We start from the raw sequence: 27,885 nt of genomic DNA, 5'->3' as shown, positions 1-27,885 counted from the left end.
AGTGGTGTGGTGTTGCATTGATGTAGTAGTGGTGGTATAGTGGTGTAATGTGGTGGTTATAAGAGAACACATAAAGGGAACATATGATAAGAAAACGTATAAAACGCAAGTGAATGTATTAAACACAAAAAATGCAAAAAATACATAAGAGAATACATTAATCGTGCTTCAGGTTTTTAATTGGCTTCGATTTACAGTCAAACTCCTTTATAGCGAACACCTTTTTAACGAAAATACCACTACAGCAAATTTTTTTGCGGTCCCGCTGGAGCCCTAATAGGTCCAATAATGGACATCCTTTTTAACGAAAATACCTTTACTGCGAATTTTTTTTTTTTTTTTTTTGCTGTCCCCTGAGTTTCGTTGTAAACGAGTTTGACTGTACATATTTCTTGCGCGGGGCAGCGTACAAATGCGCTGTTTCGCTCAGCTATCCGGCTGCAAATCACGTGTTCATCCGCTTGGTTCATACACGGGCTGACGAAGATAAGACACAGCCGCAGAGCGTGCCCTAATAGTGATGGTGACTGCACTGAAGCGTCTCTTCTGTCTCTTCTTCATCCCCCGTCACCCCCGCGTGCGAACCAGGCGGATGAACACAGAATTGGCAGCCGGACGGCTGAGCGAAAGAGCGCATTCGTACCCTGCTCCGCGCAAGTAATATGTAAACGTACACCAATTATTTACTAAACAAAATAAAGCACTAAGTCTCCGCGTCTTTTTTTCTTGAATATTTTTCACTGAAGGTCACGATCGGTAAAAAAGAGGTTCCAAACGCGTCGGATGTGATATTTAATAGTTAGGTGTTTTATTTAATTATTGAGCATATGCAAATGAGCCGCTCACTGGTCAATTCTTGGCCATTGTCTCAGCGATGGTGACTAAAAACAAAGCTTTCGATAGCACCACCTGTTTACTAATTATTAAGCCGGGGGACTTTCGTGAAACGGCCGGTATATCCCATGAGGAAGCGGATATGCAGATACACCCTGCAGTTGAAAAGCAGAAACGCGGTTATCGGACTTCGTATTTTCTTTAAAAATATCGCACCAGACCTCCAAGCATCGCTTACGCTACAGCAATAAAAAAAAATCGATTGAAAATTACTTTAATACTTCACCGTCCTAAATTGCTACGATTCTTTCCACACACGAAGGGAACGTCTTTCTGTTGTGTCTATATACTTTACTGTACTGACATTTGTATATTATCTATAGACGTACCCGGCTGTTCTGATACCACGCAAGCAGTGCCCTGATTGATGCTTGTTGTCCACAGGCTCTAGACCCTAGACATGTAGAGGCCGTTAACGGGAAATAAAGTAAAGTACATGGGAAAGTAACTGGGAAGTAAGTAACTGGGATTCAGGTTACTATAATACATTATCTATGCCCAGCTGGACAGCAAGTTCGGTCGCAAACACGCTATCCCCACTCGAAAGACCTGCTGATCGATAGCTCTTAACTTATAAGTTATAACACGATGAAATAGCTGAGGAGTAATTATATGAAACACACTTCTTCGACACACAGCAATAAGTGAACTACGCCAAACGTAAAATAAAAAGTTAATCTTCCACAGCATGTATCGCAGTATTACAAATGAAATACAAGACGGATACGTACCCAAGCTATCATGTAATGCAAAACAATCTGTTCCAAGAACATAATGCCAAACACTGGGAATTCCTTCAGCTATTGGGAACACCAATGCTGTTACACAAGGGCGCGCGAATGCGAGGGCACGCATGCAGGTACATGTGTAGTGTCTTGTGTGCACGGGCACGGGGCACTGACAACCGTCTCATATATGAAACGACGGATTCATGACGTGGAATTGTGATACGTCCTTGTGGTCTCATGCATGCCTCTTTCAGGAAACGTCCGATACATTGAATCAAGTGATTGGTCGACAGATTAAACCACCAACTTGTGGGCGAGTTACGCGTATAGAACGGGTTACCTGTATCTGCTTAGTTGATGAAGTGCGGCAATCTAAGAACTGTGTGTGTCAAGGCCCTTCAGTCATGATTAAACTTTTTTTTTCGCTCCTCGCAAATCAAAAGGCGACTACAAACGAAACTTGATTGAAGTCTGTACATATTGCAAAAGCGCACGGTGCTTATAGCTTGTACAGAAATAATCTGGAGTTATACGAGACACTTTCGGAAGATAACGATTGATAAACTTTTCTTCCGTAAGGTGCACGCTACCTTTGAGCACGAGTGTCTCTATCTTAAGTAGGCGGCCTTGAGATAAATGCTGGACGAGCGAGAAACATTACACACAAAAAAATGTTACGCGAAGAAGGCGTGTCCTCCAACGATATGTACCTTCACATCACACGAGTTCTTACCCGTGTATCGCGTGCTTGAAACGTGGCCGGCGATTATGAAACACGCTGGAGTGCTCTACAATCGGGACCCGTGGCGCCATCGGCAACAGCGCGGCTCCTCGATGTAATAGACAACGTTAGTGTATCGAAAGCGCGGCAGCCATGACAATCGCTTACCAGGCCGATGTCTCGACCAGCTCTCTGCTCGGTTTCTGGAAGCTGCTCGCCCGATGGCGCGGATCAGTGTACAAGCTCATCTTCCGGGAACTTCTCGTGTACGGATCAGTGTACGCCGCGATTTCCTTCTCGTACCGCTTCCTGATGACGACCTACCAGAAGCGCATGTTTGAGAAGTTCGCCATCTACAGCGATCGCGCCCTGGACCAGATACCGCTTTCCTTCGTGCTCGGTTTCTACGTGAGTTTCGTAGCTGCCCGCTGGTGGAACCAGTTCACGACCATTCCGTGGCCCGACCGCTTGGGGCACGTCGTGCTCGCTTACGTGCGCGGTGAGGATGAACGCGGTAGACTCCTGCGGCGTACTTTGATGCGCTACGCTAACCTGAGTCTCGTGGTCGTGCTGCAGTCCATCAGCGGATCGGTGAAGAAACGCTTCCCCACTACGAAGCATTTGGTGGACGCGGGCTTCATGACGACGGAAGAGATGGAGATGTTCGAAGCGGTGCCGACGAAGGTCAACAAACATTGGGTGCCCTTTATTTGGTTCATCAATCTGATCGGCATGGCGGAGAAGGAGGGTCGGGTTCCGCCTGGTCCGCCGGTGAAGCATATACTTGAAGAAGTGAATGTGTTTCGTTCCAAGACGTGTCTTCTCTGGTGCTACGACTGGGTGACCGTACCTCTCGTATACACTCAGGTATGTCCTTCACATATGTGTTAGTTATAACGCGGATCAACGTGAAAAATAGGCAAACAGTGTGATCTGTAACACAGAACGATGCCAACGTTACACGCGTTTGTGTTTGTTTGTTCTTTCTTCCTTTCTTTGTCGTTCTTGCTTTTTGATTTTTTTAGCTGAGTGTGTCTTCCTGCGAATTACGTGCGAGAGAGTTATATTGCGTCGCGGTTTGGGAAATCGCAGCATGAAAAAAAAAAAGAAAAAAGAAAAGGAAAAACGAAAAAAAACAAAAAAACGAAGGACTCAGCCGGGCAAGGCTGTTATAGGCCCCACACGCGAAAGAGAGACAAACAATTCAAACGGACAAGCCAAAATTGAACGAGTCAATGACAAGCAAATGAGAAAAAAAAGGAAAATAAATGCAACAGACACTATTACTTTAATCATGAAGTTTGCACCAGACGTACAAACCCCGACAACAGTTCACGGTAAATCAGAGCGACGTATTTATTGATCGAAGCGACATCCTAGCAGCGAATGGGAGTGGACACACACAGACTGGGAAGTGCATGGAATACCCAGTCACCTGCCTGTAGGTGTAGCACTCCCATTTGCTGCAGGGGTGTCTCTTGGATGGAGATATACCCAGCTTTAGTGTCGCGTTATCTTTTATCGGTACCAGCAACAGTAATACGACATTCTACTCATAAGTCAAAAAGGATTCCTTCGACCGAGATAACTTTATATCAGTAGTACAAATATTGCTACGTTGCAGTGTAATTTAATAAATTAGGAAGCTGATATGAGAGACGGCGAAAACCAAAATTCGTATACTCCATTTCGGTAATAAACATGGTGGTGCTGTCCTAAGAGCGTTAATTGCGACCCGCCATTATTACCGTAATTATCTAAAATATATCAACAAAATTTTAGCTAAAAATTTTCGGGGAAATGTGAGATAGCAGAATGAGGCACAATCATTACGTAATGCCAGTATATTTTTTTAAGCCCTCAAACCGATCAGTTCGTCGAAAAATCTATCCCCAACTTTTGCTATGCAAATGACCCTAAACCGAAAGAAGCGTGTTTCGAGCGCAGGAAGAATAGCTCGCATTTCACGTCCGGTTGTCACTTGCTTTGGAGCGATGACGCATATTGGAGAAGGCGCTGGCCTATGACCAGATAAACTGCTTTGCGACCAAGATTAGCCACCGAAACTGAAGGCCGTGCCCTTCCTCCGCTATACTGAGTTGCTTGCTTTCGGATTCGGCTGATTGCCACGAGACGATTTGGCGATGGATGCATCGAAGTGTGGCCAAATTTCAGTTCTTTTTTAAAAAAAGTTGGATGCTTCAAATAATCACTGGCACTAATTCTGTAGTGTCATGTTTCTCCGAAAACATGTCAAAAAAACGCGTGAGGTTAATTCGCGGGTGGGTTGAATCGGGGAAGTTGGTTGAACTACATACTAAACTAAAAACTGCACTTCCTTGTCTGCATCCTTTTGCTGCAGTTTTTCCTTTCCTATATTAATTAACGGGTTAATTAATGGATTTCAGGTAACTAGCCATGTAGTAGTCGACTCTGTTGGGTAGAATGTGTGTCTGGTCACATAATCTGCCTACAAGAACTTCATCTGTGTTGCTCTGATAGATTTTTTTACTTAAAAATGTATAGAATTAACTAACAAAAAAAAAAAACTGCATAATCACTCTCTACGCAATGATGACCAGGAACAGTAGTCGGTCCACCAGCTCCCGTGGCGTAGTGGTTAGAATGATCGCTTTCCACGCCGAGACTGGGAGGTGATACGGGTTCGAATCCTATCACCGGCTGTGCTGTGTCTGAGGTTATCCCTGAGTTTTCCGAAGACTTTCCGGACTAATGTCGGTACAGTTCCCCCTGTAGTCGGCCCAGGACGCATGGTAACCCCCCTGTCCCCCACTCTTTCCTCCTGTCCTCTCTCCATCTGTCCTCGTCTGTCCGCTGCTCATAGCCACAGTTGCTTCGCAGCGCTAACACAGAATTTAAAAAAAATTAAGATCTCCGTGCACGGCACGCTGCTCGCGATACGGTTGTTTGAAATTAGCGTCCCGCAGTTTATCCCGTCCTAAATCTCCAGGTGTTGCAAGACCATTCGTTTCGAGTAATAAACATGTGGCCCATGTGGTCAACCTTTAGATACAATATTGACACCACAATTCGGAGAGCAACCAAGGAAGCGCGGTATGCGGATCCACTGATCGTCGATTTCAGACGAGCGTGTCGCGAACTGTACGTAAGCAACTTGTTCGCTACCGCCAAGTCGTATGCATCCCTTAAGGCCTCGGCTTCGAACTGTGGTAGCCTATGGGCTCTGGTCTCCCTTCGAATCCGCGTAAGCGGTGGAGGGGGGCAAAAAGGGATCCCGCTCTTCTTCAGGGTGAGAGCACATGCGCTAACGCGTTCTCCTTGGTGGACGTGTTTTCAATTACGACCGAAAGGTCGCGGGGCAGTACTTATTGCTTGCAGTACTGCTCCATGGAAACCTTTTTCTAAATCTGGTAGGCGTGCACACAGCCTACTGATTCGCCGACCCCAGAACAGCACTGTGCGAAAGAAACTATACGCTGGACGTAGAAAGTATATGATGTACATCATACGTACACATGGTGACCCATTCAACATAACACTGAGGAATTTTTAAACAGTCCATTTAAATACCGTGGTGATGGAATGTGTTTCCAGCTAGCCTATGGCACGCTTCCTGTTGCTTTTTCCCCGAGTTGTACGTGTTACTCGAAAAAAGTAATTGATTACAATTACTGTTACTACTGCGCGAAAAGTAATTCTTTACCGTTACAAATTACTTCATCGAAAATGTAATACGTTACCGATTAGAAATGTAACGCGTTACTTTCCCCGTTACTTTTAAATTGTCTCGCCTCCTGTCCCAGATGAGGACGACCGTGTAGGCGTTGAAACATCCGCTTCATTTTGTTACTATTGTTGCTGTTGCTCCAGTAGGTCGCGGTTGTAAGGAATTATCGTATTATTGTGGTCTGCATGGGAACACGTGAGGACTAGAGACGGCCGTCACAGTGACCTCTGCGTCATTGCTTCAGTCGAAGATCGGGCTTGCTGAAAAGTGTTGCCATTGTTGACAGGAGGTTAAAAAAGTAATCGATTACTCAGTAATTGATCACCGAAAATTGTAATCAGATTACTTGGAAAATTACTTGCTCACAAAATTAATTGATTACGTTAAAATTTATTGAAAAAAGTAATTGATTACTAGTAACGCAATTACTGGTAACGCGTTACGTACAACTGTGCTTTTTCCTAATAGGAAAGCCGGCGAAATGAAAAACGTAAAAAAAAGAAAAAGCGCGGAACAACGCGTCCTTCCATCACGGCGCGTGTGCTTTTTGTTTGTCTGTTTGTTTATTTGTTTGTGTGTTCGTTCATGTCGCAAGTTTTCTTTTGGGAAAGAAGCAACAGAACGCGTGTCACCACGGGAAACACCTCGATCGTGTGTCTGTCGAAGCGCTCTGCTTCTTTGCAGTTGAAACCTAGGCGCTTGAGACCAGACTGTAAAAATTATTTAGTTTGGCTACCTCAATTTTTTTGCCAACCGGACGCAAGGCATCTAATCGCGGCCATTGAATTTCACGAATTTCGTGTGCTCAAATTCGTGGCTTAAATGGCTTAGTGATATAAGCCCGATATTGCCCGTTGCACATTTGATCAAAACGACATTGCCCATGCTTACACTGTAAAGCGGTTCAAATGCATAACAATTACCTGTCCCACCAATTGTGAATATAAATTTTGCGATTGGAGCATAGTTTTACAGGTGCAAAAATCCTGCTAGACATTTTCGGAGGCCTTCAAAAATCGCGTTTTTTTCTTCTTTTTCTTTTTATTTTTATCGCGCAGTTAACGAAATTGAAGACCTCGCTAACGATAACACTACTACAGTATTGTAACAGTTAGCTAAGTAGTCCTGTTTAATTATGTACAATAAAAAAAATACTTGGAAGAATACCAACATTGCAGTCGGTTTAATTCTCGCGGGACGCTCCGACTTATCCGTCAGTCGTGGTGCATGTTTGTCGTGATACTTTGGCATATTGGTCAGCAAAAATGCGGGTGAATGACATTATTCATAGGAAAATGCCCTCCATGCTTCACAATGCTCAGATTGTTATCTATGTTGATGACATCACTCTCTTTTTCTCCGGTACTGAATACTGCTCTCGGATTTGCAGACATGGTCTCAAAATAATTGCTAGAACATTAATAGCACAAAGACGAACGGAATACTTTTTGAGACAGAAAAATAATCATATTAACTGGGACGTTCCTATCGCATGGCGGGATCCGAAATTGAGCTAGTCGGGGAAGTTAAAGTACTCATGGTGTATTTCTGATACAGTACGACTTGGGATGCACATATTAATTATCTAACCAATAAACTAGCACGTGGATCGGAAATTCTTTGCATTAAGTTTTTGTTACCAACTAAAGTTAAATTTACATGATATTATGTCTTATTCTTTTCACATTTGTCGTATGGTGAGTTACAACGTGGTGGTGGAACGTAACAATGACGATCACAAACCTGAACAAACTTCCTACAATCCAGTAGGAGGCAGTTCGTGCTATTGCTAACCAATCATTTCTCGCATACACAGAACCGCTATTTCGCAAGTTAGCTATCATCGCTGTATCACATTTATACCAGTACCGCTTGACTATAATGCTGAAATTTTCGTACACATCCTTACGTTATCTGTTGTACCGCAGACTTGTGCCGGTTACTAAAAAAAAAGTGATTGATTACCGTTATCGTTACTTGTCTTGCAAATGTAACTGATTCCGTTCGATTAGTACTTTACTCAAAATGCAATTGAGCAAAGAGTATAATGTAGAAGGGTGAATGTTTGGGCCTGGTGGTACATAGTATTGGAGAAAGGTAACCAGCGGTAGAAAACAGGACTAAGAAGGAAAAGGGACGCGCTGACGCTGGTATAATGTAACGCGTTGCTCGGGCTGGTTACTTATCTATCTATACAAATCTATACAATCTATACAAAAATATAAAAACAAATCTACAATCTATACAAAAATTTGCGACTATGTGTGCATCGAGCAAAAAGAAAAAAAAAAGAAGAAAGAAGGCCCATCTCCCAAGTGATTCTAAGAGCTGGCGCGAAAGACTCACGCGTGTGAAGTAAGTCATCATATTTTGCACGTCTCAACAAATGAGTCGCATAATGTTGCTATTTACGCACTAACACGCGGTCACTGCTCAAAATTTTTGTCTTTCATTTTGCCGTACTTTCCTGTTAAGATATCGGCGGCTACGCTGAAGACCCAACAACAGCACTTGATAGAAGTGCTGCGTTGCACCTGAAAAACACTTACCGTGTAAGCGGATATTTGCTGAAAACTGTCAAGGGAGCGTTTCTAGGACATGATAGGTATATCGCCTCTGTGTACCGTGACGCAGAACCATTCCCAATGACTTCGACCACAGGCATGCGGAAGCCGAAGAAGTCATCCGTGTCTATTTTTTTTTTTTTTTATTGTTTGCTAATTGCGTTCGGGAAGTAGCCGAGGAGGAGGAGGAGGAGGAGTGTCGTTAGGAGGAACCCGAGAGGTCTGCCTGCCTGATTAGGCGGCATGTTTCTCGGGAGGGAAAGGTGGTGGAGATGAGGAGACGAAACGGTGAAGTGGAAGACCGAGCGGAATCCGCTCGGGGGGAGGATAGCTGCGTCCATGGGCCGACTTCAGGGGAACTGTGCCGGCATACGCCTATTACACATCTGAGGGAAACCCAGGAAAAACCCCAGACGGCACAGCCGGCCCGCGGATTCGAACCGCGGATCTCCCAGTCCGCGGACCTCCCAGAGCTGGTGGGTGGAAGTAGCCGAGGCGAGCTACATTTAGGGATAACAGGTTCGGATTCTGGCGCCATCAGCACGTTTGTTTGATTTCACAGGAAATTTCTCACAGAGCATTGGTATCATGAATCAGGCTTTACTTCAAAAGTAATTGGTCACTCAAAATTGTTGTCGGATTACTCGAAAAATTTATTTAAAAAAAATAATTGATTACAAGTAACGCGTCACGCACCAATCTGGTTGTACGTACTTTCTGCTGTACTTTCAAACTTGTAGAACGGAAACACGAAAAATCCACCACTGTAGCACCTCGTACGGCGTGCAGATGTTACGTAATAAGCTCCCCATTTTGCTCATAAATGTCATCAAATTTTTAGAGACCGCTAAGTTGATAAGTAGCTTGTCAAAGTCGGATCGCTTAACAGTTTTAGAGCATCTATTTTATGCCGCGCTAAACAGTATTTTGTTAATCCATTCATACCCATTAATTCACCTTGAGCGCACATTCGTCATTGATTTGGCGCTTTTTGGCCTTAGTTTAGCCTAAACTTTCAACTACATGCAGAAGCACACTCCCCATTTTGCTAAGCTAATAAGTTATCTTTTCGATAGCCTCGATTACAACTATGGTAATAGCGAACAACTACGTGCATATTGGGTGCAAAACATACCGTTATATGGCTACCTGAATCCTGTTCCATTTCATCGTTGTGCTAAGCTGTTGTTCATTTTTGATTACTGTTATTACGCTGTTATATGCGGAAGTGTATTATGTTTCTTCAAAATGTCGTGGTGTACAATGTAATATGAACTATTTGTAATAGTAGCTTGTGCAATAGTAAGTGCACGTTTTCCGCGTTCCATAAATTTTAGTAAATAGTTTTTCAGTGTATGTGTAAGCTTCCTGGCTGCGTTTCATTGTAATGCCATTCCACGACCCGGGTTTTCTCAAGCTGCAGAGTTGCAGCTTGTTTTTAACTAAGGCCATCGGCATCTTTGTACATCGAAATAGACTTAAATAATAATAAGAAAATAATTAGAGAAGCCATTTACAAAGTTTAAAAAACCGAGTGCAAAAATAAAATGAACTGAACTGAACAATATAAGATGCTCCAACTGATATGTTCGTTGTCGATACCTTAATAAACACCGGACATAACCGTAATCACAAGAGCGCTCTAACAAAAACAACAATTATATTTCACGATGAAGTTCCACTCTAGGAGTGGAATGCTATCCCCATAGCCCCCCACTGCCGACGTAGTACCCCCATCCTGCGGTAGAGTAGCGTAATAACCAGCATTTTATTGGGAAAATTTTCGGAATTTTAGAAATTATTCGGTGAACTCTGTCCCGTTAATTCCTTGGCGAAGGTCAATCAATTGGAACTTGTGGTATGGCTCCCTATGGATTTCAATTCGCTTTCTGCTCTACGTAAAAAAGAGGAAAAAAACGAGAGAGGACAAAAGAAACAAGAAAGCTTTGATGCCTTCAGAATAATTTACAAATGCTATCTGGAGGCCCGTGTATCGAACATTCAATTTAAGGGGCGACTTTGTGCAGTCTCTTAGAGAATCGAAAGCTGCAGAATGACAAAACGAATCTATGTGAATCGTTTATAGTAAAAAAAAAGCGTGGTATCTTAAATCGGCATCTAGAGATTAAGAGTGCTTTCTTGTGGGGGGTGTTGATTGGCGCGCGCACGTCACAGGGCCACCCCCAGCAGCACAATGTACTGAAAGTCGAGTGCAATAGGGGTGGACGGTATGTGTCTTATCGATGTTCCTTAGTTTCACGAGTCTGTTCAAGGCCTTCCACCTACCCGTCCACCCCTATTGCACCCGACTTTCAGTACATTTTGCTGCTTGGGATATAGTGTGTTTTTTCTATCAAATACTTTTGTAATTGCATATTTTGTTTTGAGATGTATTCCGTATATTTAACAATTCGTTTTACGCTCGGTGTTGTGGTGATGTTAGTGATGCTGCACTTGTTGACCGAAGTCCGTCTCATGTTGATGGAAATGACACGACTTGCTCGAAGATAGGGATGACGATGGCGAATAATATCAGGAGCAGCATACTAACTAGTCACTGATAAGATCTAAGCATAACACAGGGGGGCTGCAATTTGAAGAAGAAGAGTGTGCGTTTATTTTATATCCCAATCACAATAGCGAACTCCAAGGCTGCTCAACAATAAGAACCCTATTTTGTCCTCGATGCCAATTGACTTACCACGTCTCTTCGTAAATTCTCTGATTACTGAAGAGAAAATACTTAAAATACAGACAGCTTACTGCAACTCATCATCGCGAAATAGGGCTCCTCGTTGGGCTTCTTCAAATGACGAAAGGGAAAGGAATTCGAAGCAAAAGTTGCCAGACATCCGGGCCGGCGCTTTCGCTCAACAGTATTCGGAACCGAAGCAGTATTTGACTGTCGTATGCTTCTCGTGTTGTAATCTTATGTTATAATTAATGAGCAGGACACCATCGCCGTCTCTCCCACAGGTATCCTCCCCCATCTAAGCATTAAAGGATAAACGCATCAATCTATATGCCTGAATGAAATTGTATTATGTTGACTTTCATTCGCGAAAGCAACGGAGAGCTCGAATGTTTCTTTCGTGAAACTTCCACTCTGTCAGGTTTCGGTGATTTATTCAGAATCTCCGCTAAAGCCCCGTAACACCCCTCCCCTGCGAATGCAGTTGCAGTGCCATTTATGACGGATGTATAGGATAGGTTCTTTGAACATTATTGTTTGGAGATGGGAACTGAGTCACTAAATAAGCTTCGCTTCAGAGTATCGACACTGAGGTCCAAGGGAGAGCAGGAGCGCCATCTTGTTTCCACGCCACACCAGTACCATCCCCAACTGAGGATCAAAGACAGCCACCATAATGCTCGCTGTGGGGTAGAGAAGCGTGTTTGATTGTTGTGCGATAATCCATGTATTGTCCACTAGAACGTCCCGAGGATGTCAAGGTGGACTCGAGGCCATCAGCTTTGATGAGCTGCTTGCAAGAGAAAGGAACATTTCACCCGGGCACGATAGATGGCATCGTCCGCTAAGATGCGCCAGAGCCATTTATAGGGAGAGTTTGGCCATTCTCTGATCTTTTGCCGCCTCGTGGGTGGAGCCTATTTTGACGTCAGACCCGTCGTTGCGCCGCCCAAAAGCCTGAATCCGAGCAGAATCCACTTATCAGCCATCTGATGCGCGCCATATTGATGCTGTCCGTCAGCATTGTTGTCGCAATGAATGCAATCTACAGGAATAACCGGCTTACGACCCACAGCCGCCTCTGATAAAGGGGGGTTTTGTTGCCAAACTGAAAGAGTTCAAGGACGAAGGGCTTTCGAAGGACAATGTTCGCACGTGTCTTCCCTCCTTGCATCGTAAACAACGATCAGCATCAACATGGCGTCGGCGACCGGCTGACAACGGGACAACAATACAGCACGGCGAGGGAGGTGGCTTAGCCGTGACGTTGCATGACGCGCTTCAAGTTAGGCTCCTCCTAATGGCCAAACTCTCCCTATAAACGGCTCTGAGATGCGCCTGAAGTGCGCGTGGGCGTGACTACCGTGGCGCGGAAACAAGATGGCTCATGCTCGCTCTTGGAACTCAGTGTCGATACTCTGAAGCGAAGCTTATTCAGTGACTCTAATGGGAACTAAAGCGCGGTGTGGAACAACAGGGTCAAAAACACATTGGAAACACAATAAAATATCTAAATTTCATTCCCTGCCAAAGAGTTCACTTGCTTTACGTCGCCTTGCTTTATTTTATTCTAATTCCGTGTTAGCGCCGCGAAGCAACTGTGGCTATGAGCGGCGTACAGACGTGGACAGATGGAGAGAGGACAGCAGGAAGGAGTGGGGGACAGGGGGGTTTAGTATGCGTCCCGGGCCGACTTCAGGGTGAACTGCGACGACATTCGTCTGGAAAGTCTTCGGAAAACCCAGGGAAAACCTCAGACAGCACAGCCGGTGACAGGATTCGAACCCGTGTCACCTCCTAGTCTCTGCGTGGAAAGTTTTGCTTTGTGACAGGGTTATTACCTACTTGCTGGGCACGGCATGCCAGGATGGGTAAAATTTAATAGGTCGTTACTCCGTACACATAGTGAACTGAGATGCGGAATAATCTCGATGAAGCTCCTGGGGTTTTTCTTACGGTTGACGAAAACTGAGAAATTCACGTGTATATCTACTTTGGAGGATACGAAACCTGTATTTAATGAAGGATGACAAGTACATCGGGAGTAGAAGCTAGCGCATGAAATGCTTAAGAAGGGGGGGGAGGATATATATTTATTGAAAGGAACGGTCTGCCAGACGAAGGTCGGCTTGCTATTCCATTAAAAAATCGAAGAGTAAATAGAAAGAAAAGGAAGAAGAGGAAAAAGGTGAGACTCGATAAAAAGGGAAGAAAAACAAAAACGAAAAGGGAAGAAGCAAAATAAAGCAACGAAGAAAGAAGAAAGAGAAAACAGCAAAAAAAAAAAAAAAAAGAAGAGAAAGAAGGCGAGACTCCTGGAGAGCGCAGCTCAGAGCTTAGAAGCCAGGCCAGTGCACTTCAGAAAGTGCATTAAAGCAGTTGTGACGGCCCACTACTGTTGGTGCTGAGGCACAGGGCTAAGAAGTGCGGCCAGCTTCAGTTGGTTGTGCCCGAAACGTTCGAGGCAGCGGAAAAGGGTAGCGCGATGGTTGGTGTACTTGGGGCAGGTCAGCAGGAGGTGCGATGTGTCCGCAACCACTTCGCAAACGTCGCAGAGGGCAGAGATCTGCCTACCCATCATGCGCTGGACAGGTGGCGTGTTTGCCAAGCTGAGGCGCAGTCGGTGGAGGAGTGTCTCTTGTGGCCGTTGGAGACGTCGTGGTGGGGAGAACTCGACTGCCGGGTCGATGGAGCGAAGGAAGTCGTTGGAACTTTAAAAGGGAATAAAGGCAAAACATAATGTTACAAAAGCAAGCAGTAAAGAGAACTCGTTTAGCCAACGGCATTGCCGAAAGCGTGCGCTAGTTTGTGATAGCCAAGTTCGTTCTGAAGACAGGGAGGTGGTGGTGGGTTCCAATCCCGACACAGGCTGCGCTGTCTCAGATTTTCCCCGAGTTTTGTGGTAGACTTTCCGAACGAATGCAGGCGCAGGTCTCTCCCGCTATTCCCCTGTCTACCCCTCTTTCCCGTTGTCTTCTCTCCATCTGTCCACATCTGTTTGCCACACTTACTTCGCGGCGTTAACACGGAATTAAAAAAAAAGATGTTTAGATTTAGATTTTTATTGCTTAGAAATAGTATGGTTCAAGTACATAGAAAATTGGGCTGAGAGGCCAAGCCCTATGGAACAGGCCAGGAAGAAACATGGGTATATAACAATTTTATGAGTCTTGTGTGGATTGTTCAGACAAAAAAAGAAAAAAGATGAAGGTGGAGGTTAAGCAGCGGAAATAACGGAAATACGTGTTATGGGGACAATAACAAGGTAGTCGAACCGAAAGGAAAGAGTAACTCGGAGTACATGTGTCATTCAGCAAAAGGGAGTTGATACCTATACAACAAGCTATTTGTAGCCAAAGGGAAAATAAACGAGGTGACACAAAATAAAATGCACAAAATCTCAAGTGCAAAATATCAAACGATAAAAGAAAGTTCGTACATATAGAAACAAACAAACAAAAACGAAGCATTTGTAGCCAAGAAACAACCTGTCCTCATCGAAGATATCAAAAGTAAATCACAGTAAATATGGCTATATATATATATATATATACAAGCACATAAAGACACACACATATATACACATTGTATTCATATACACAAACATAGGTAAGCATACATACATATATATGCGTGTATATATATATATACGTAAGCCGGTTTATGTCACTTTGTCAGCAGACTTCCCAAGCAGCAGAATGTACTGAAAGTCGAGTGCAATAGGGGTGGACGGTATGTGTCTTATCAATGTTCTTTAGTTGCACGAGCCTGTTCAAGGCCTTCCACCTACCCGTCCACCCCTATTGCACTCGACTTTCAGTACATTGTGCTGCTTGGGTTGTTGCTATTACGTTGCCTAGGTCAACTACTGTCTAGGTCACCCTGCTACGTGAAGTGGAGGTACTATCACTCCCATGTTGTGCCATTCTTAAGTCATGAAGATAAGGGGCCACAAACAAATACTGGAATAAGTCGGTCGTCCATCTGCTAGCGGATAAGATTACGTAGAAAAAATATGTGTTACGATGATACTTGCGACCTTTGTGCGGCTCTCAATGAAAGCATCAACTCCTTTGTAAACAACAGCCCAAGCAGCAAAATGTACTGAAAGTCGAGTGCAATAGGGGTGGCCGGGTAGGTGGAAGTCCTTGAACAGACTAGTGAAACTAAAGAACATTGATAAGACACATACCGTCCACCCCTATTGCACTCGACTTTCAGTACATTGTGCTGCTTGGGAGGTCATACGCGCGTACCGTTTGACCTTGAGCACTAGGAAACGATTTGACAGGGTCAGTGTTAATTGCCGAGCCTTACTTTGCAACCGTTAACGGTTAGGTTAAATGACCAGTAATAATTGATGGTTCCTAAGATAGGGAAACCGAACGGAACAACATTATTGACTGAGCGTTATTTCTGGACCTGCGGTTTGGATAACTGAATCGGCGGCTCCTTGTAATTCAAGTGCATGATCAGTAAGCACTTGCTTTTCTGTGATCCATCTCATCATTCTTTCACAGTTTGTTAGTCATCTTTTTTTTTGTCAACTTCGTCTTTAAGCTACCTCATCCTTCTTTCATCCTTTGTTAATTTATCCTTTATTTCCTAATTCCTTTTCTTTTTGTTTATTTCTTATTTCTTAATTTTATTTATTTATTTATTTCCCGAATAGTAAGCCGACGTCCTGTTTGGCTGACTTTTCCCCAGTTTTTTTTTTCTTTTCGTCTAATAAATATATCCTCCCCCACTTGCTTTTGATAATGAACATTAAGCAACAATCAAATTATTAGTTTTCGATATAATTATTTAGGTCACCTGCTCCCAATATTTGAACGTTAGGTCATAGGCAAATACCAAACAAATAGCTGACTGCTTGTTGCGTCATTGCTTTACCTGTTGTCACGCTCTAATGGGACACGATAGTGGGAATGATGTGCTTGTTTAAGTCTACTCAGGATAAGATTGGGATGTGGTTTGGATGTTCATATACTAATAAATTCTAGTGACCCCAACTCCACACTTTATAGTTGGTTCCTTGTGATCTATGTAACCAATACATAAACACATTCCAAGGGAAATCTGTTGACCATGTGTTTAGCGTCAGCATGTTGATGGTTATATGCAACGGAAGCTGTCTTTCTGATATGCTTGTCTGATTGGCGCTCGCACATGCTCAGGACATTACACATACCCTAAGCCCAATAATGAATAAATAAAGGACGCTGGCGAGTTTTCGGTGCTTAACTCTACAGCCAAAGCCCGGTATAAGGTACTGAAACGCGCTGGCTGCAGGAAAGGGCACAGTATGTCACATTCATGCAATCAACTTCCAGCTCCAGGCTTTCTCGCATTTTCTTTATTTCCTCATCGTTCTTGTGTAGGGTGTTAGTTTGTCAAAGTTGCCCTCACGCTGCAAATATGCGACTATTCTTCACAAGTTTTGACAAGTCTACAAAGGAAACAACTGAACGTGCCGACCAACCTCAGGGATAATGGTTCCACTATGTGCTCCAACGAAACTAGAATACTCGTAGTTGACATTGGAGAGATTTTTTTTCCCCCCTCGAAGGTGCATTTCATAGACGAATGTGCTGCCCAGTGCGAAAATAACAAAAAAATGTATGTGATTTCTGCCACGACAACGACGACGTCGATATCGACGCGTGTTGGAGTTTTCAAGCCACGGCCCACGTGAGGGAGTCGGCGGAACCGTTAAACAGGTCACAGCGAAAGCATGCCGCGAATCATGGAGGGTCAGATCCTGGCAGTCCAGGATCTCCAATGTCGAGGCCATCCTCTGACTGGATTTGACCATGAACTAAGTAATTTTGTCATAATGAGAGGCCGGTGTAGCTGATTTCGAGACACTAAGTGTGGTCCTGAAAGGTTGCTAGTGTATGCAGTGCAGAAGGATGTGTTCCGAAGTTTCCAAGTCCCCAGATTGACAACATCTTGACGGGTCAACTTGTTGCAACCGGTAACGCCGCTGATCTCTAAAAGCCACATTAATTTCTTTGTATTCCCTGTGAAAGCCGCGAAGCAACTGTGGCTATGGGCGGCGTACAGACGTGGACAGATGGAGTGAGGACAGCAGGAAGAAGTGAGACAGGGGTGCTGCTAGTATGCGTCCTGGGCAGACTTCAGGGGGAACTATGCCGACATTCGTCTGGGAAGTGTTCTGGAAAACCTAGGGAAAAGCTCAGACAGCACAGCTGATGGTAGGATTCGAACCCACCACCTCCCTGTCTTCAGCACGGCCTTGGCTACCGCAAACGAGCGGGACGCCTTAGCCCGCTTGGCCATGCCGCTGTTAAAAAGCCACATTCAGTCGCATCCGACGAATTAAAGGGGCAATAAACAGGTAAACGAGGCGCACTTTTTTTAAATACATTGTGATACGTTGCCGACGGAGAACGTTTTAAAAAAAAATGTTGTCGCAAAAAAGTAAATAATGGCTCCAAACCGACTGAATATTCACTGCACTCTTTCGCCCTCATGCCCCGCCCTGCGATGTCCTGGCGACGATAGCGACACGTCATTTTGACGTCGCGCATCATCAGCCGTTTAGAATGCGGGACGCTTATACATTAATTCTGTTGTAATATCGAGAAGTGAGGTCAACTCTAAACATATTCCCACTTGTCCAATCCAAGGTAGCCAGTTCAAACTGTACCAAAAACCTTCAATATTGTATTTCACGTGCGCACTATGTTTTCTGTGCTGTATTGCTCCGCGAGGTCACCGCGATGTTCCCGCAACCGGTGCCCTCGCGAGCTGCAGCTTGTCTCAGTGGGGTCCGTCATTGGCTAGGAGAGCGAAATCTACCCCACCTCCAGCGCCAGGAATTCGGTGTTGCTATACCCTGGAATATAGTGACGTGACCCGGTTCCAAGGATAAGGAGAGGCTCGCGCGGATTATGCTCTTTGAATGGCATTGTTTCGTGTTAAAGACGCTCGCTGGAAGCAAAAGAATTTAATATTCCGATATCGTGAGCTACGTTCTTTCATTGGGCATAATAATTGGAGGATGCTCGTCGAACTGTTTTGTGCCCCTTTAATGCAGCATCCGGCGAGCGAGCCTTCGGCTAACCCTTGCAAGCGCAGATGTGGAGAGAATGACAGTTCTCCGCGTGGGGAACATCTTGTCCGAAACGCATTAGTGCAGCTATGTTTCTCAAGCTACATATCCTTGTCCTGTGCAGGTTGTCACACTTACCACACATCTGTTCTTCGTGACGTCACTGATTGCCCGCCAAAGCTTGGATCCAAGAATGGGATATTCTGGACACGAAATTGATGTCTACTTCCCCTTCTTCACGTTTCTCCAATTTATATTCTTCATGGGCTGGCTTAAGGTAAGTTGGTGCGTCTGACTTGCGGCGGTGTGCATCGCGAAATGTCGTAGTTTCTGGCCGGATGTGACTATAAGACCAGAAAGACACCGGAACTAAGACGTGTCGCAATTCCAGATGAACCATCGTATGATGTGTATCCTAGGTGTCCAGAGCGGCTCCGAGGCGGATTTCCGCCTGGGGCACGGTTACGCCCCCCACCCCCACCGCCCACCCCACATACACTAGACGCTCTGTAAACTAAAGGGAAGAATAAGCTCATATGCAGTTATGAGCTCAACATTCTCTTGATACTCGTTTCATTCTCCAACGCAGCTTCCGGAACGTACCCTCCGTCACCCCCTCTGGCGAAGTCACCCGGGGCTAGCTGCTTCCCCTCTGCCCCCCCCCCCCCCATCAGAACCACCCTGGGTCGACTTACAGTAAATATAATAATGTTAAGGTTACGTTGCGTAGTGTAAACAGCAAGTGCTATGCGCATTCAGCCACCCCACGAATGACATTAGCGCTTCCGCAATAAGCACGTAATATGATTCTTCCTTCCACAGGGCACAGAGCGCAGGTAATAGTCATTTGACCGTTTGCTATACCGCGATAACTTTATCATGGGACCTCATACCATAAACAAAACGACAGGTTCATAAACTGTATATTACTGTAAGTTATTTCATAACTTTATACTGAATTTATGTGCCTTGTTTTTGAGGGCGTATATGTACATAAATTGTTTATCCAAGGCGGGGTGCATTACAGGGCTCAGCAGCAACCACCGCAGAAGCACTTGTTATGTGCCATCGTCGTCAATAAGATAAGGAAGATGAAAACCTCTACGTGCATAAAAAGTCGCTCAAGACCAATTTTCCTTAATGAAACCACGATTCATTTTGTTCCAGCTTAAGGTGGTCTACCAGCCTCATTTCTACATATATGACGTTCTCTCGGTGCAGGTAGCCGAACAACTCATCAATCCGTTCGGCGAAGATGATGACGACTTCGAAACGAACTGGCTCATCGACAGACACACACAGGTAACGTCTCCCTTCCCAGACTCCGACTCCGTCTTCATGACCTGCGGAGACGTGGAGTCACTAAATAGGGAGCGGAGTAGCGACACTGAGCCACGCCGGGGAGCGAGCCCGCCATCTTGTGTGCGGCGCGGCTGCCTCGCCTAGCATTGGGACACAAATACCCCCCTTCTCCGCCAGAGCACAGCGCGCAATTGAACCTGCTTGCAACGCAGGAAACCGGTTTCGGATGGAGAGGACTCAACATGGACGGCGCGTTCTTGGAAGGAGAAACCACGTGACACGATCGGTCCAATCGCGGACACCGAACGGCGGCTCCGGCGCGGAAAGCGAATGCGATACTGTGTACCCCTATTTGGTGGCTCTATGGAGACGTAAAGACAAGACACCCGTCTTCCGGCCATGCTTGCGAACTTTTAAGTGAACGTAATAAGAGTCTACACGACCGCGTCATCATGCCCTTCCAGATTTCGCGAGGTACTACGATAACATCGTGACTTACTCGCAAAATTTGAACGCACGAATGTGACGCCGAGTGGGCGATGACATATCAGAAACGTTCTAGATATTTGTGACCCTGGGCAATCGCAATTTGTGCGCTGAAGCTCGTGTACCGTGTTGCGTTTATTGCAGCATTTAGGTACAAGGTAAGGGGAAAGTATGCTGGTGAGCTGATACATGATTGCGCAGTGTTTGATTTCTCGTCATTTGGTCTCTGGTTCCACCGGGGCCGGACGCAGATCTTCACTTTCGTGGAGTGGGGTGGTGCGGTTTTTTTAGCTAAGCGCGTAGTGGGGATTGGGAGAGGGAAATTCCATGCAAAAACTGGGCGGTCGCCCAACCGCCCCCTGGACCTGCCACAGAGCTCCACCGTTCCTAGTTGCAAGGCATCGTTGCAGTTCAGTACTTGTATACCACGTGTCATATCGTTTGGCGTGCCTGCGCTGCTTACATGCCCTCTAGTCGAATTATGTCATGTGCTGTAATGGGTTGTGTTGCTAATCCTGGTCGATTCTTTATGGTTTCAATGGCTAAGAACTTGAATTATCTTCGAAGGGCGTGTCAGCACTGGGCTCAGACGCACCGAATACACTCTTTCTTTCTTTTTCTCTTAAAGACTGTGGACAGTCGTAACACCACCGTACATGGGAGATGATGGAGAACATGTAGTCTTGTGATTGTACATGCACCGCTACTCAAGTATCATGAAACCACGATGCGAACGTTTAAGGTCCTTGCGCGAAACGTAGCTCAATGGAAAACAGTCATGGTGCAGGATGTATTGATGAGTCCGGCCTTCTATCTTTCCTTCCCTGATACCCGTAAGTTCCACAATTTCGAACGCAGACGATCATCTTCGAAGCAAATAGAAGAACAGAACAACACACAAACAAAAACAAACGAAGCCAGTAAATTTCGACAATGTCCTAACGAATTTTCGTAAACTTAAGCATCGTATAGATAAATGTAAGTAATATATTGAGTAAGTCTAATACCCCTGTCACACGGGCATTTCGATCCTTCTCGAATCCGATCTACATCGAACTTCCCGAGCACGCTCGAGTTTTGACGCTGCTGCACGGCCACTTTCAATGCGCATTGAATGGTTGACCTGTGGCGCGAGAGGCGGCGCAACCGTCGCCGTCTGAGTACGTATCCGATTAGCTGTTCCGGCTGTTGTCGCGCGGTGTTGAAAATATAGGCAAATGAATAAACGGAACTCATTAATTTCGCGTTTCCTATATAACAGCGATATTAGTGGTAATTTATCGTATACCGATGTAAGCATCATTTGTAGCTTCGCGCGCATGTCCGTCTTAAGTTATGACAGTTCACCGGGGTCGAGGATGCAAATGGCGTCCGTCGAGCCGTCTTGAAACTCTCAATCCTGTTATGGGAGCTGTCTTGAGTCAAGCAGGATCAAAGTTCGATCCTGCTTGGAAGTGGCCGTGTAGCACCATCCGATCTGCATTGGGTTCAAGCAGGTTCGGTCGAGCAGGATCGAAAATGCCCGTGTGACAGGGGTATAAAACAATTCGGATGTGCTGACAACATATGTAACGGTAAAGCAAGACGAACATACGCCCCTCAGGTGGGCAAAAGCGATCCACAGACCGACCGCTGTGGCGTCGCTCATGGTCTCAGTTGTCTCGCGACGTAAACCCCAATTCTTAATTAATTAATTATTAGTGAACATACGCGAAAAGAAAGTCAAATATAGGTGAATACGAAAAGATGAAGCTTGTAACTCAGGTAGGGGATGCTTCTTCCAGGTGGCGTACCAGGCCGTCGATGAGCTGTATGCCAAGGTACCTCGCATTCAGCGTGATCTGTACTGGGACAGCCACGAGCCGGACTTGCCGTATACGGAGGCGTCGATAATGCACAAGATCCCAACCTACCGTGGCTCAACGGTAAATATCGTGTAAGTTCGGACGGCACTTTTTGTGCATATGTAGAGCTCATAGTGAAGACTGAATTGAGACAAAAATAATTTGCTCTCGCGCGCTACAGTTGATGGTTTCATGACTGTTGTCGATGTTGAGTGGACGAAAAAGAATTAGCGCGGTTTTACTAGATCGGAAGGCGGCCACTGGGGAACTTCGCTAATTATCCTGGCGGCTATCGTGCTACAGGGAGCATTCCAGGGAACCCTGTCATGTGATGTGATGTGATAGAAAAAGAAAAAGAAATTGGGATTTAAGTCACGACAAACCCTACCGTACCCTACCGTACCCTACCGTACCCTACCGTACCCTACCGTACCCTACCGTACCCTGCCGTACCCTGCCGTACCCTGCCGTACCCTGCCGTACCCTGCCGTACCCTGCCGTACCCTGCCGTACCCTGCCGTACCCTGCCGTACCCTGCCGTACCCTGCCGTACCCTACCCTTGTCAGGGATATCCACATGTTTTCTGCGTAGGATAGGTGCTTTTTCGCATACGCATCGTATCCTAGCGGGTCTTCAAAAGAACCACCCTCGCCGTGCGCCACCGGTACTTGAATGGGACCGACGAGTTCGCGTCGCTCGCGATGTCCCACTACTCCCCACTTCTGTCGTCCTCATCCTGTGCCATCTATTGAACACGGAGTTAACCCTGGTTAACGCGCAAGGTCATAGGCACCGCAGCGCGTGCGCGTAAGCAGTCGTGACAAGCGTTCGTTCGAATCGCTGAGCAAGAGGGGATGCTCATCGCTGCCTCTCCCGTAATTCCCCTCCCTCTTTCATCCTTTCTTCATCCTTTCATCCTATCTTTCATCCTCACCCCTCTCTGCAACGAATCGCCAGTTCAGAGCAGACACTGACTACACTCTCCTCCCCTCTCATAGAAAATGTTTGCTATAAAGGTTTCGAAAACATGATGAGAAGCCAATCCTATGATTCCTTCTAAGCGTCTGACGTCACGTTGCTGATTTTTATTTATTTATTAGTTTATTTATTATTTGGAAACCCAAAGGACCACGAGGACCACTGCATGGGTAGAACACTAATATCACTAATACAGAGAGAGAGAACATTAGAAGAACACTATAAAACAATGTCAGTGTTACAAAGAAATACTAGATTAAAAATAACAGGACGGTAACCGTTGTGTAACGCGAATTTCAGCGACAATTGTCGTGCGTGAATGTTGACACTTTTGTTGTTGGCGTATGTAGAACTACTTTAGAGGAACGAGTACTGTGCTGTGATCTGTGAGGTGAGTGGTGATGTGGTCGATATACTTGACGAGGCCTCAGTTTTCGAAGACCAAATCAGTGTAGGTCTCGAAGTGGTTACGGCCAGTGTTCAGTGGCGAGTGACGACATCAGCGCTTCTTGTAGACCGGTGATGAAGATGGTGGTCTTTCCGTCGATGTTAGCCTCCCAGCAGTAGTGTCGGCGATGGCATGTGTACTGTTAAGGCTTAGGTGAGGTATGTTATAACTCGCGAACTCGTGGGACAAAGTTGGCGCCACAACAATGAGTCACACTCTAAAATTGCACCACGCACATCCCACACACATCCCACACACGTCTTCCTAGTCAGCAAAGAAGTCTTGAGGAGAAGCGTTGACCTCATCTCGCGTATAGATGGTCACTCCGGCCGCGCGGTTCGTGCAGTCACGTCGGGAGGCACAGCTATACGGAAAGCCCTTCACCTGCAACGGTGCGGACAGACTGGATACAATGCACACAGATGGTAAGATGCCCTTCGTGGCTCCATCGGTTTTCGCTTGCCTCTGACGCCTCTTTGCCACCTCTCCGGTGGCGGCGGAGTTCGCCTTGACTCGGCTTTCGCCGGCACGCACGTTGGAATCCTGACGCCGCACTCTCCCGTTCGCGGCTTCGGGTGCACGACGAGCTGGGTCCTCGCGAGTTCTGTACTTCCGTTCGCGTTCTCGTGCCCGCCGTAAAGCTTGTTGTGCATCAGCATGACCGGGAATCCACTTAACAAGAATGGACAAACTTTCTCGTCATCGCGCTAACGCTGCCATCGTCGTCGTCATAAATACTGTGCTCCCTTCTAAATAATGATGTAACATACAACATACAAAAGCGCACTCTACGGTGAACGTGAAGCACCACTGAATTACCATAAACGAGGAGGTAAATGTTCCACCTTTTGCGGACGCCGACTCTGCGATCCCGAGAAACGAGGCACTAACAGCTATCGCTAGGAAACAAAACCTGTTTCTCCGCAGTCTTGGTCTGTTGCATGGCGACGACAACCACGAACAGCAGTCCTTAACGTGACGTGATTTCACGGGCAGGAGATGGTATTGCACTAGCTCTAGTTTTAGTCCTAGTTTCTTGAGATAGTTATATAGGAGCCAGTCCATGTAACTGGACTTCCACCTCGATGCCAATACACACACAAAACCAACACTGTGGTTACTGACTTAGAGAACAGATGCGAAAATAATTGCTTTTCGCAATATAATCAGCTTTGTTGACCGTATTTTTTCGTAGAGGATTTCCGATCCTCTGAGTCCGTTTAGTAGGCTTTGTAGGATGTGACTGCCTCGTCAGGCACTGTGCCTTAAGCCGTGCCTCGTAAGACAATCCGTCTTAAATAAATAGAGAAGAAAGGCCAGTGAATCACCCATCGGTGCACATCGGTAACCAGCACCAGCACGCATACACCTGAAACAGAACTTCACCACATAATATAGAGAAGAGCAACCACGTCCAGAATGATGCCATTATCATCTGTGGAAAGCGCTGGGGGTACGTCCCTTTGTCACATGCAACGTGGTCACAAAAGTGTCAGAGAAAGGTGCACGCCTCCCGTATTCAACCAATCAGGGACGAGAACGATGCCATCAGGGATAGTGGTTGGCTGTGAGTACGTTATGCAGTGACATACTGTCTTTAGAGTGCAGTGCTGCCTTCAAATCGTAAAATGGTTGGCCTTCACCGTGCTATGTGGGGAAGTTGCTTTTAAAGAGTGCAGTGCATAGAGTTATCGGTTTGGTGGCGAAATACAGTCATTTATTCTAACTTCAGCATTTGCTTCTTTTCTACGCTTTGCTTGTGCTTCTGTAGTGTTATCTCAGTCTCTTTAGCGTTGCTCTAGGTCCCCGTAGAAAGCCCGACACGCACCCAAGGGAACGGCGTTATCTTACAGATGCACCGAACCGACGAAGAAGAAGCGTTGCTGGACTCCTGGCCTGCGCTGCACAAAGTGGGCCGAAGGTTTTCTGAGCCCTGAGCTTCGCTTTGCCCTGACAAAGGAAACTAGCGCTTCGCTGCTTCCGCTTACCAAAAGCCTTCTGCCGTCGGCTAGTACAAGTTCCGAACTGCCTGCTTCCCCCTGAGCATTGCGCTATGGGTCAGGCACTGTTTGAAGCATGCTTGTTGCTTCCTATTGTTGTGGCTGGCTCTGTAATGCTATGTTGTCCACGTTTCTGCCGGTTGTTCTCAACGCCATCGGGCAAAGGGAGGGGGGGCTGTTTTATTTATGCATTGATTTGTTTATTTATGCACTGATTTGTTTATTTATACGGGCCCTTAGACTGCCTAGGTCTAAAACGTAGTGCACAATGATCTGTTTTTCAACTATGGCGTACATAAGAAATGCGATATCCCTGGTAGTATTTAGATTCGCAATTTTAAAACAAAATTTTTAGTACTGTTTTAATGTTAAACTATCATTTTAGCTTTTGTAGGTTTACTCAGGCTGGAAATAAAGTGAGAGCCAATTTTTGCACAGTGTAAGCTATTTTTCATCATTTGTTTTTTGTTGCTAATGTTTTGTGCATGACGTCCGTCTTACTGTGCTTGCTTTCGTAATTTAGACAAACAAGGTAATTTAAAAGGTCATTCTGCTGTTATTTGTGCATATGTTTTGCATGAATTTGCCATTATACAGGTTGCAAACCTAGTAGCACGTTACTTGTCATCCTTTGATCTGACCTCAATAAATGTTTTAAGAACCCTTGCAAGACCAGACTCAACAAGACCGCTGTTGAACAGCAGAGGCTCTGAACTAAGGCTCATGTCTCGTGTCCACTTCTTTTTCGTCAGTATCATCGCTGCCTTACAAAACTGTCCCGTATTCTAGTGCACAATTTCATGAAGGTGCATAGCTTTCTCACCAGTCAAACATCCAAGGAATAGAATGTTACGTTTACCTGCAGCAATGTACGTTTTAATAGAGCAGGTCCAAATGTAAAACTTTCATTGCACATTTGACCTTTGTCTTGTGCTGCTCGTTTTTGTGTTTTGTCCTTTCCCCAAGCTCAGGGACATGTTGCCAACGTCAAATATACAGCAGCTGGCTTGCATTCACTTCTATGTTCACCGTTATACAACTGTGATCATGAGCGCCCACCTAGTAGTCTGATCGCGGATTTATTTTGCCTGGTCGCATCCACACTCGTAAAACACATGGTGGTTGTGGTAGTGATGGTGATGGTGATGATGGAAACTGCTTACCGTCGTCGCCCACGCCGAGGCGGACAACGTTACTACTATCGCGTGGCCTGGGCCGACTTCACAGGAAAGTGTGACGATATTAACAGATCTCACAACAAAGCGTGCTGAAGGCCAGTTGTTGTACAGAATGATAATTTTATCACCCGCGATTTGTGGAAAGTGCGGGACCGGTACTCATTTTTGTGACAATTAAAATAACTGTATAACTGCCACAAAAAGGCGTAGGGGAGGCCGAGGGGAGTTGTCACAGACAGTTTTTGCTTAGTTTTACAGTACTTACAGAGTACAGTTGTCACTGACAGTTTTCGTTACAGCTATGACGAAACTACGCTCGTCAAGCTGATGAAACCAACGCAGGATTTTAGTGCGATGCTTTTGGCTACACAACGCACACTAAAGATGGCTTCCGAAAATAGTTTATAAAAGAGATTTGCGCGGAGGTCGTCAAGTACCCCCCAGAAGCGGGGCAGGTTGTCACAAGGTCTGGGGCAAGTTGTCCCAGCTGCATTTTCTCGTAATCCCTATTGTGGAGGTTTACCGAATGAAACGCCATTGGGGGGGGGGGGGGAAGTGCATATGGAAAACAAACTGATACCCTGTCACACGGACACTTTTCGATCCGCATTGAGCCAATGCTCATCGAGCTCAATCCGGATCGGGCGCTGCTACACGGACACGTTCGAGTAGGATCGAACTCCGATCCTGCTTAACCCGATCCAGTTTGTACGAGATTGAGATTCTTAAGACCAGAGTTCGAGGTAACTCGTTACAAGTAACTCGTTACTGTAACTAAGTTCTTTTTTTTTTCGGTAACTTGTAACGTAACTCGGTACTTTTGCGCCGTGGTAACTTTCAGAGGAACTCGTTCCTTTTTTGGTAACTTTGCCAAAGTAACTTAAGTTCAGTTCCAAGTTACTTTAACTCGCGTTTCATTCACGTCCACACATTTTCTTGCTTTCCCTTCGGTTCCTTCATGGCATATTTTGCCATGAAACGTAATATTCAATGAGTGACAGTATTTTATTCAGGAAGTAAGAACTGCTCCCACTGAAATAAAGCTGAACCATTGTGCGCCCACAGGGGGTAAGATGCAAAGCGTTCGAATAGACCTCTACCAGGGAAACGTCATTATGACATATTGGTAAACAGACTGAAACCGAAACAAAGCGGAAGGACGGCTGGGTTCCACAAACGTGCACTTGTTCGCTGTCTCCCATTGAAAGAAAAGCAGGACCGAGGGTCTCGTCCATTCAAGGGATCACGTCGTAATCCCCTCA

General features: G+C 45.6%; 1 protein-coding gene across 1 annotated transcript; it reads left to right on the top strand.

Moving 5' to 3' along the window:
• The first annotated feature begins 2,333 nt into the window (after window positions 1-2,333).
• LOC135400247 (bestrophin-3-like) lies at window positions 2,334-26,115 on the top strand. Its single transcript, XM_064632020.1, has 5 exons — window positions 2,334-3,210; window positions 18,511-18,663; window positions 19,608-19,688; window positions 21,959-22,110; window positions 25,299-26,115. Exons 1-5 carry the CDS (start codon window positions 2,497-2,499, stop codon window positions 25,486-25,488), a joined length of 1,290 nt encoding a protein of 429 aa, XP_064488090.1. The 5' UTR covers window positions 2,334-2,496; the 3' UTR covers window positions 25,489-26,115.
• Window positions 26,116-27,885: the final 1,770 nt, after the last annotated feature.

Source organism: Ornithodoros turicata, chromosome 7 (genome assembly GCF_037126465.1).
Source record: "Ornithodoros turicata isolate Travis chromosome 7, ASM3712646v1, whole genome shotgun sequence".
Taxonomy (NCBI): domain Eukaryota; kingdom Metazoa; phylum Arthropoda; class Arachnida; order Ixodida; family Argasidae; genus Ornithodoros; species Ornithodoros turicata.
This window is presented reverse-complemented; position numbering and strand designations above follow the sequence as displayed.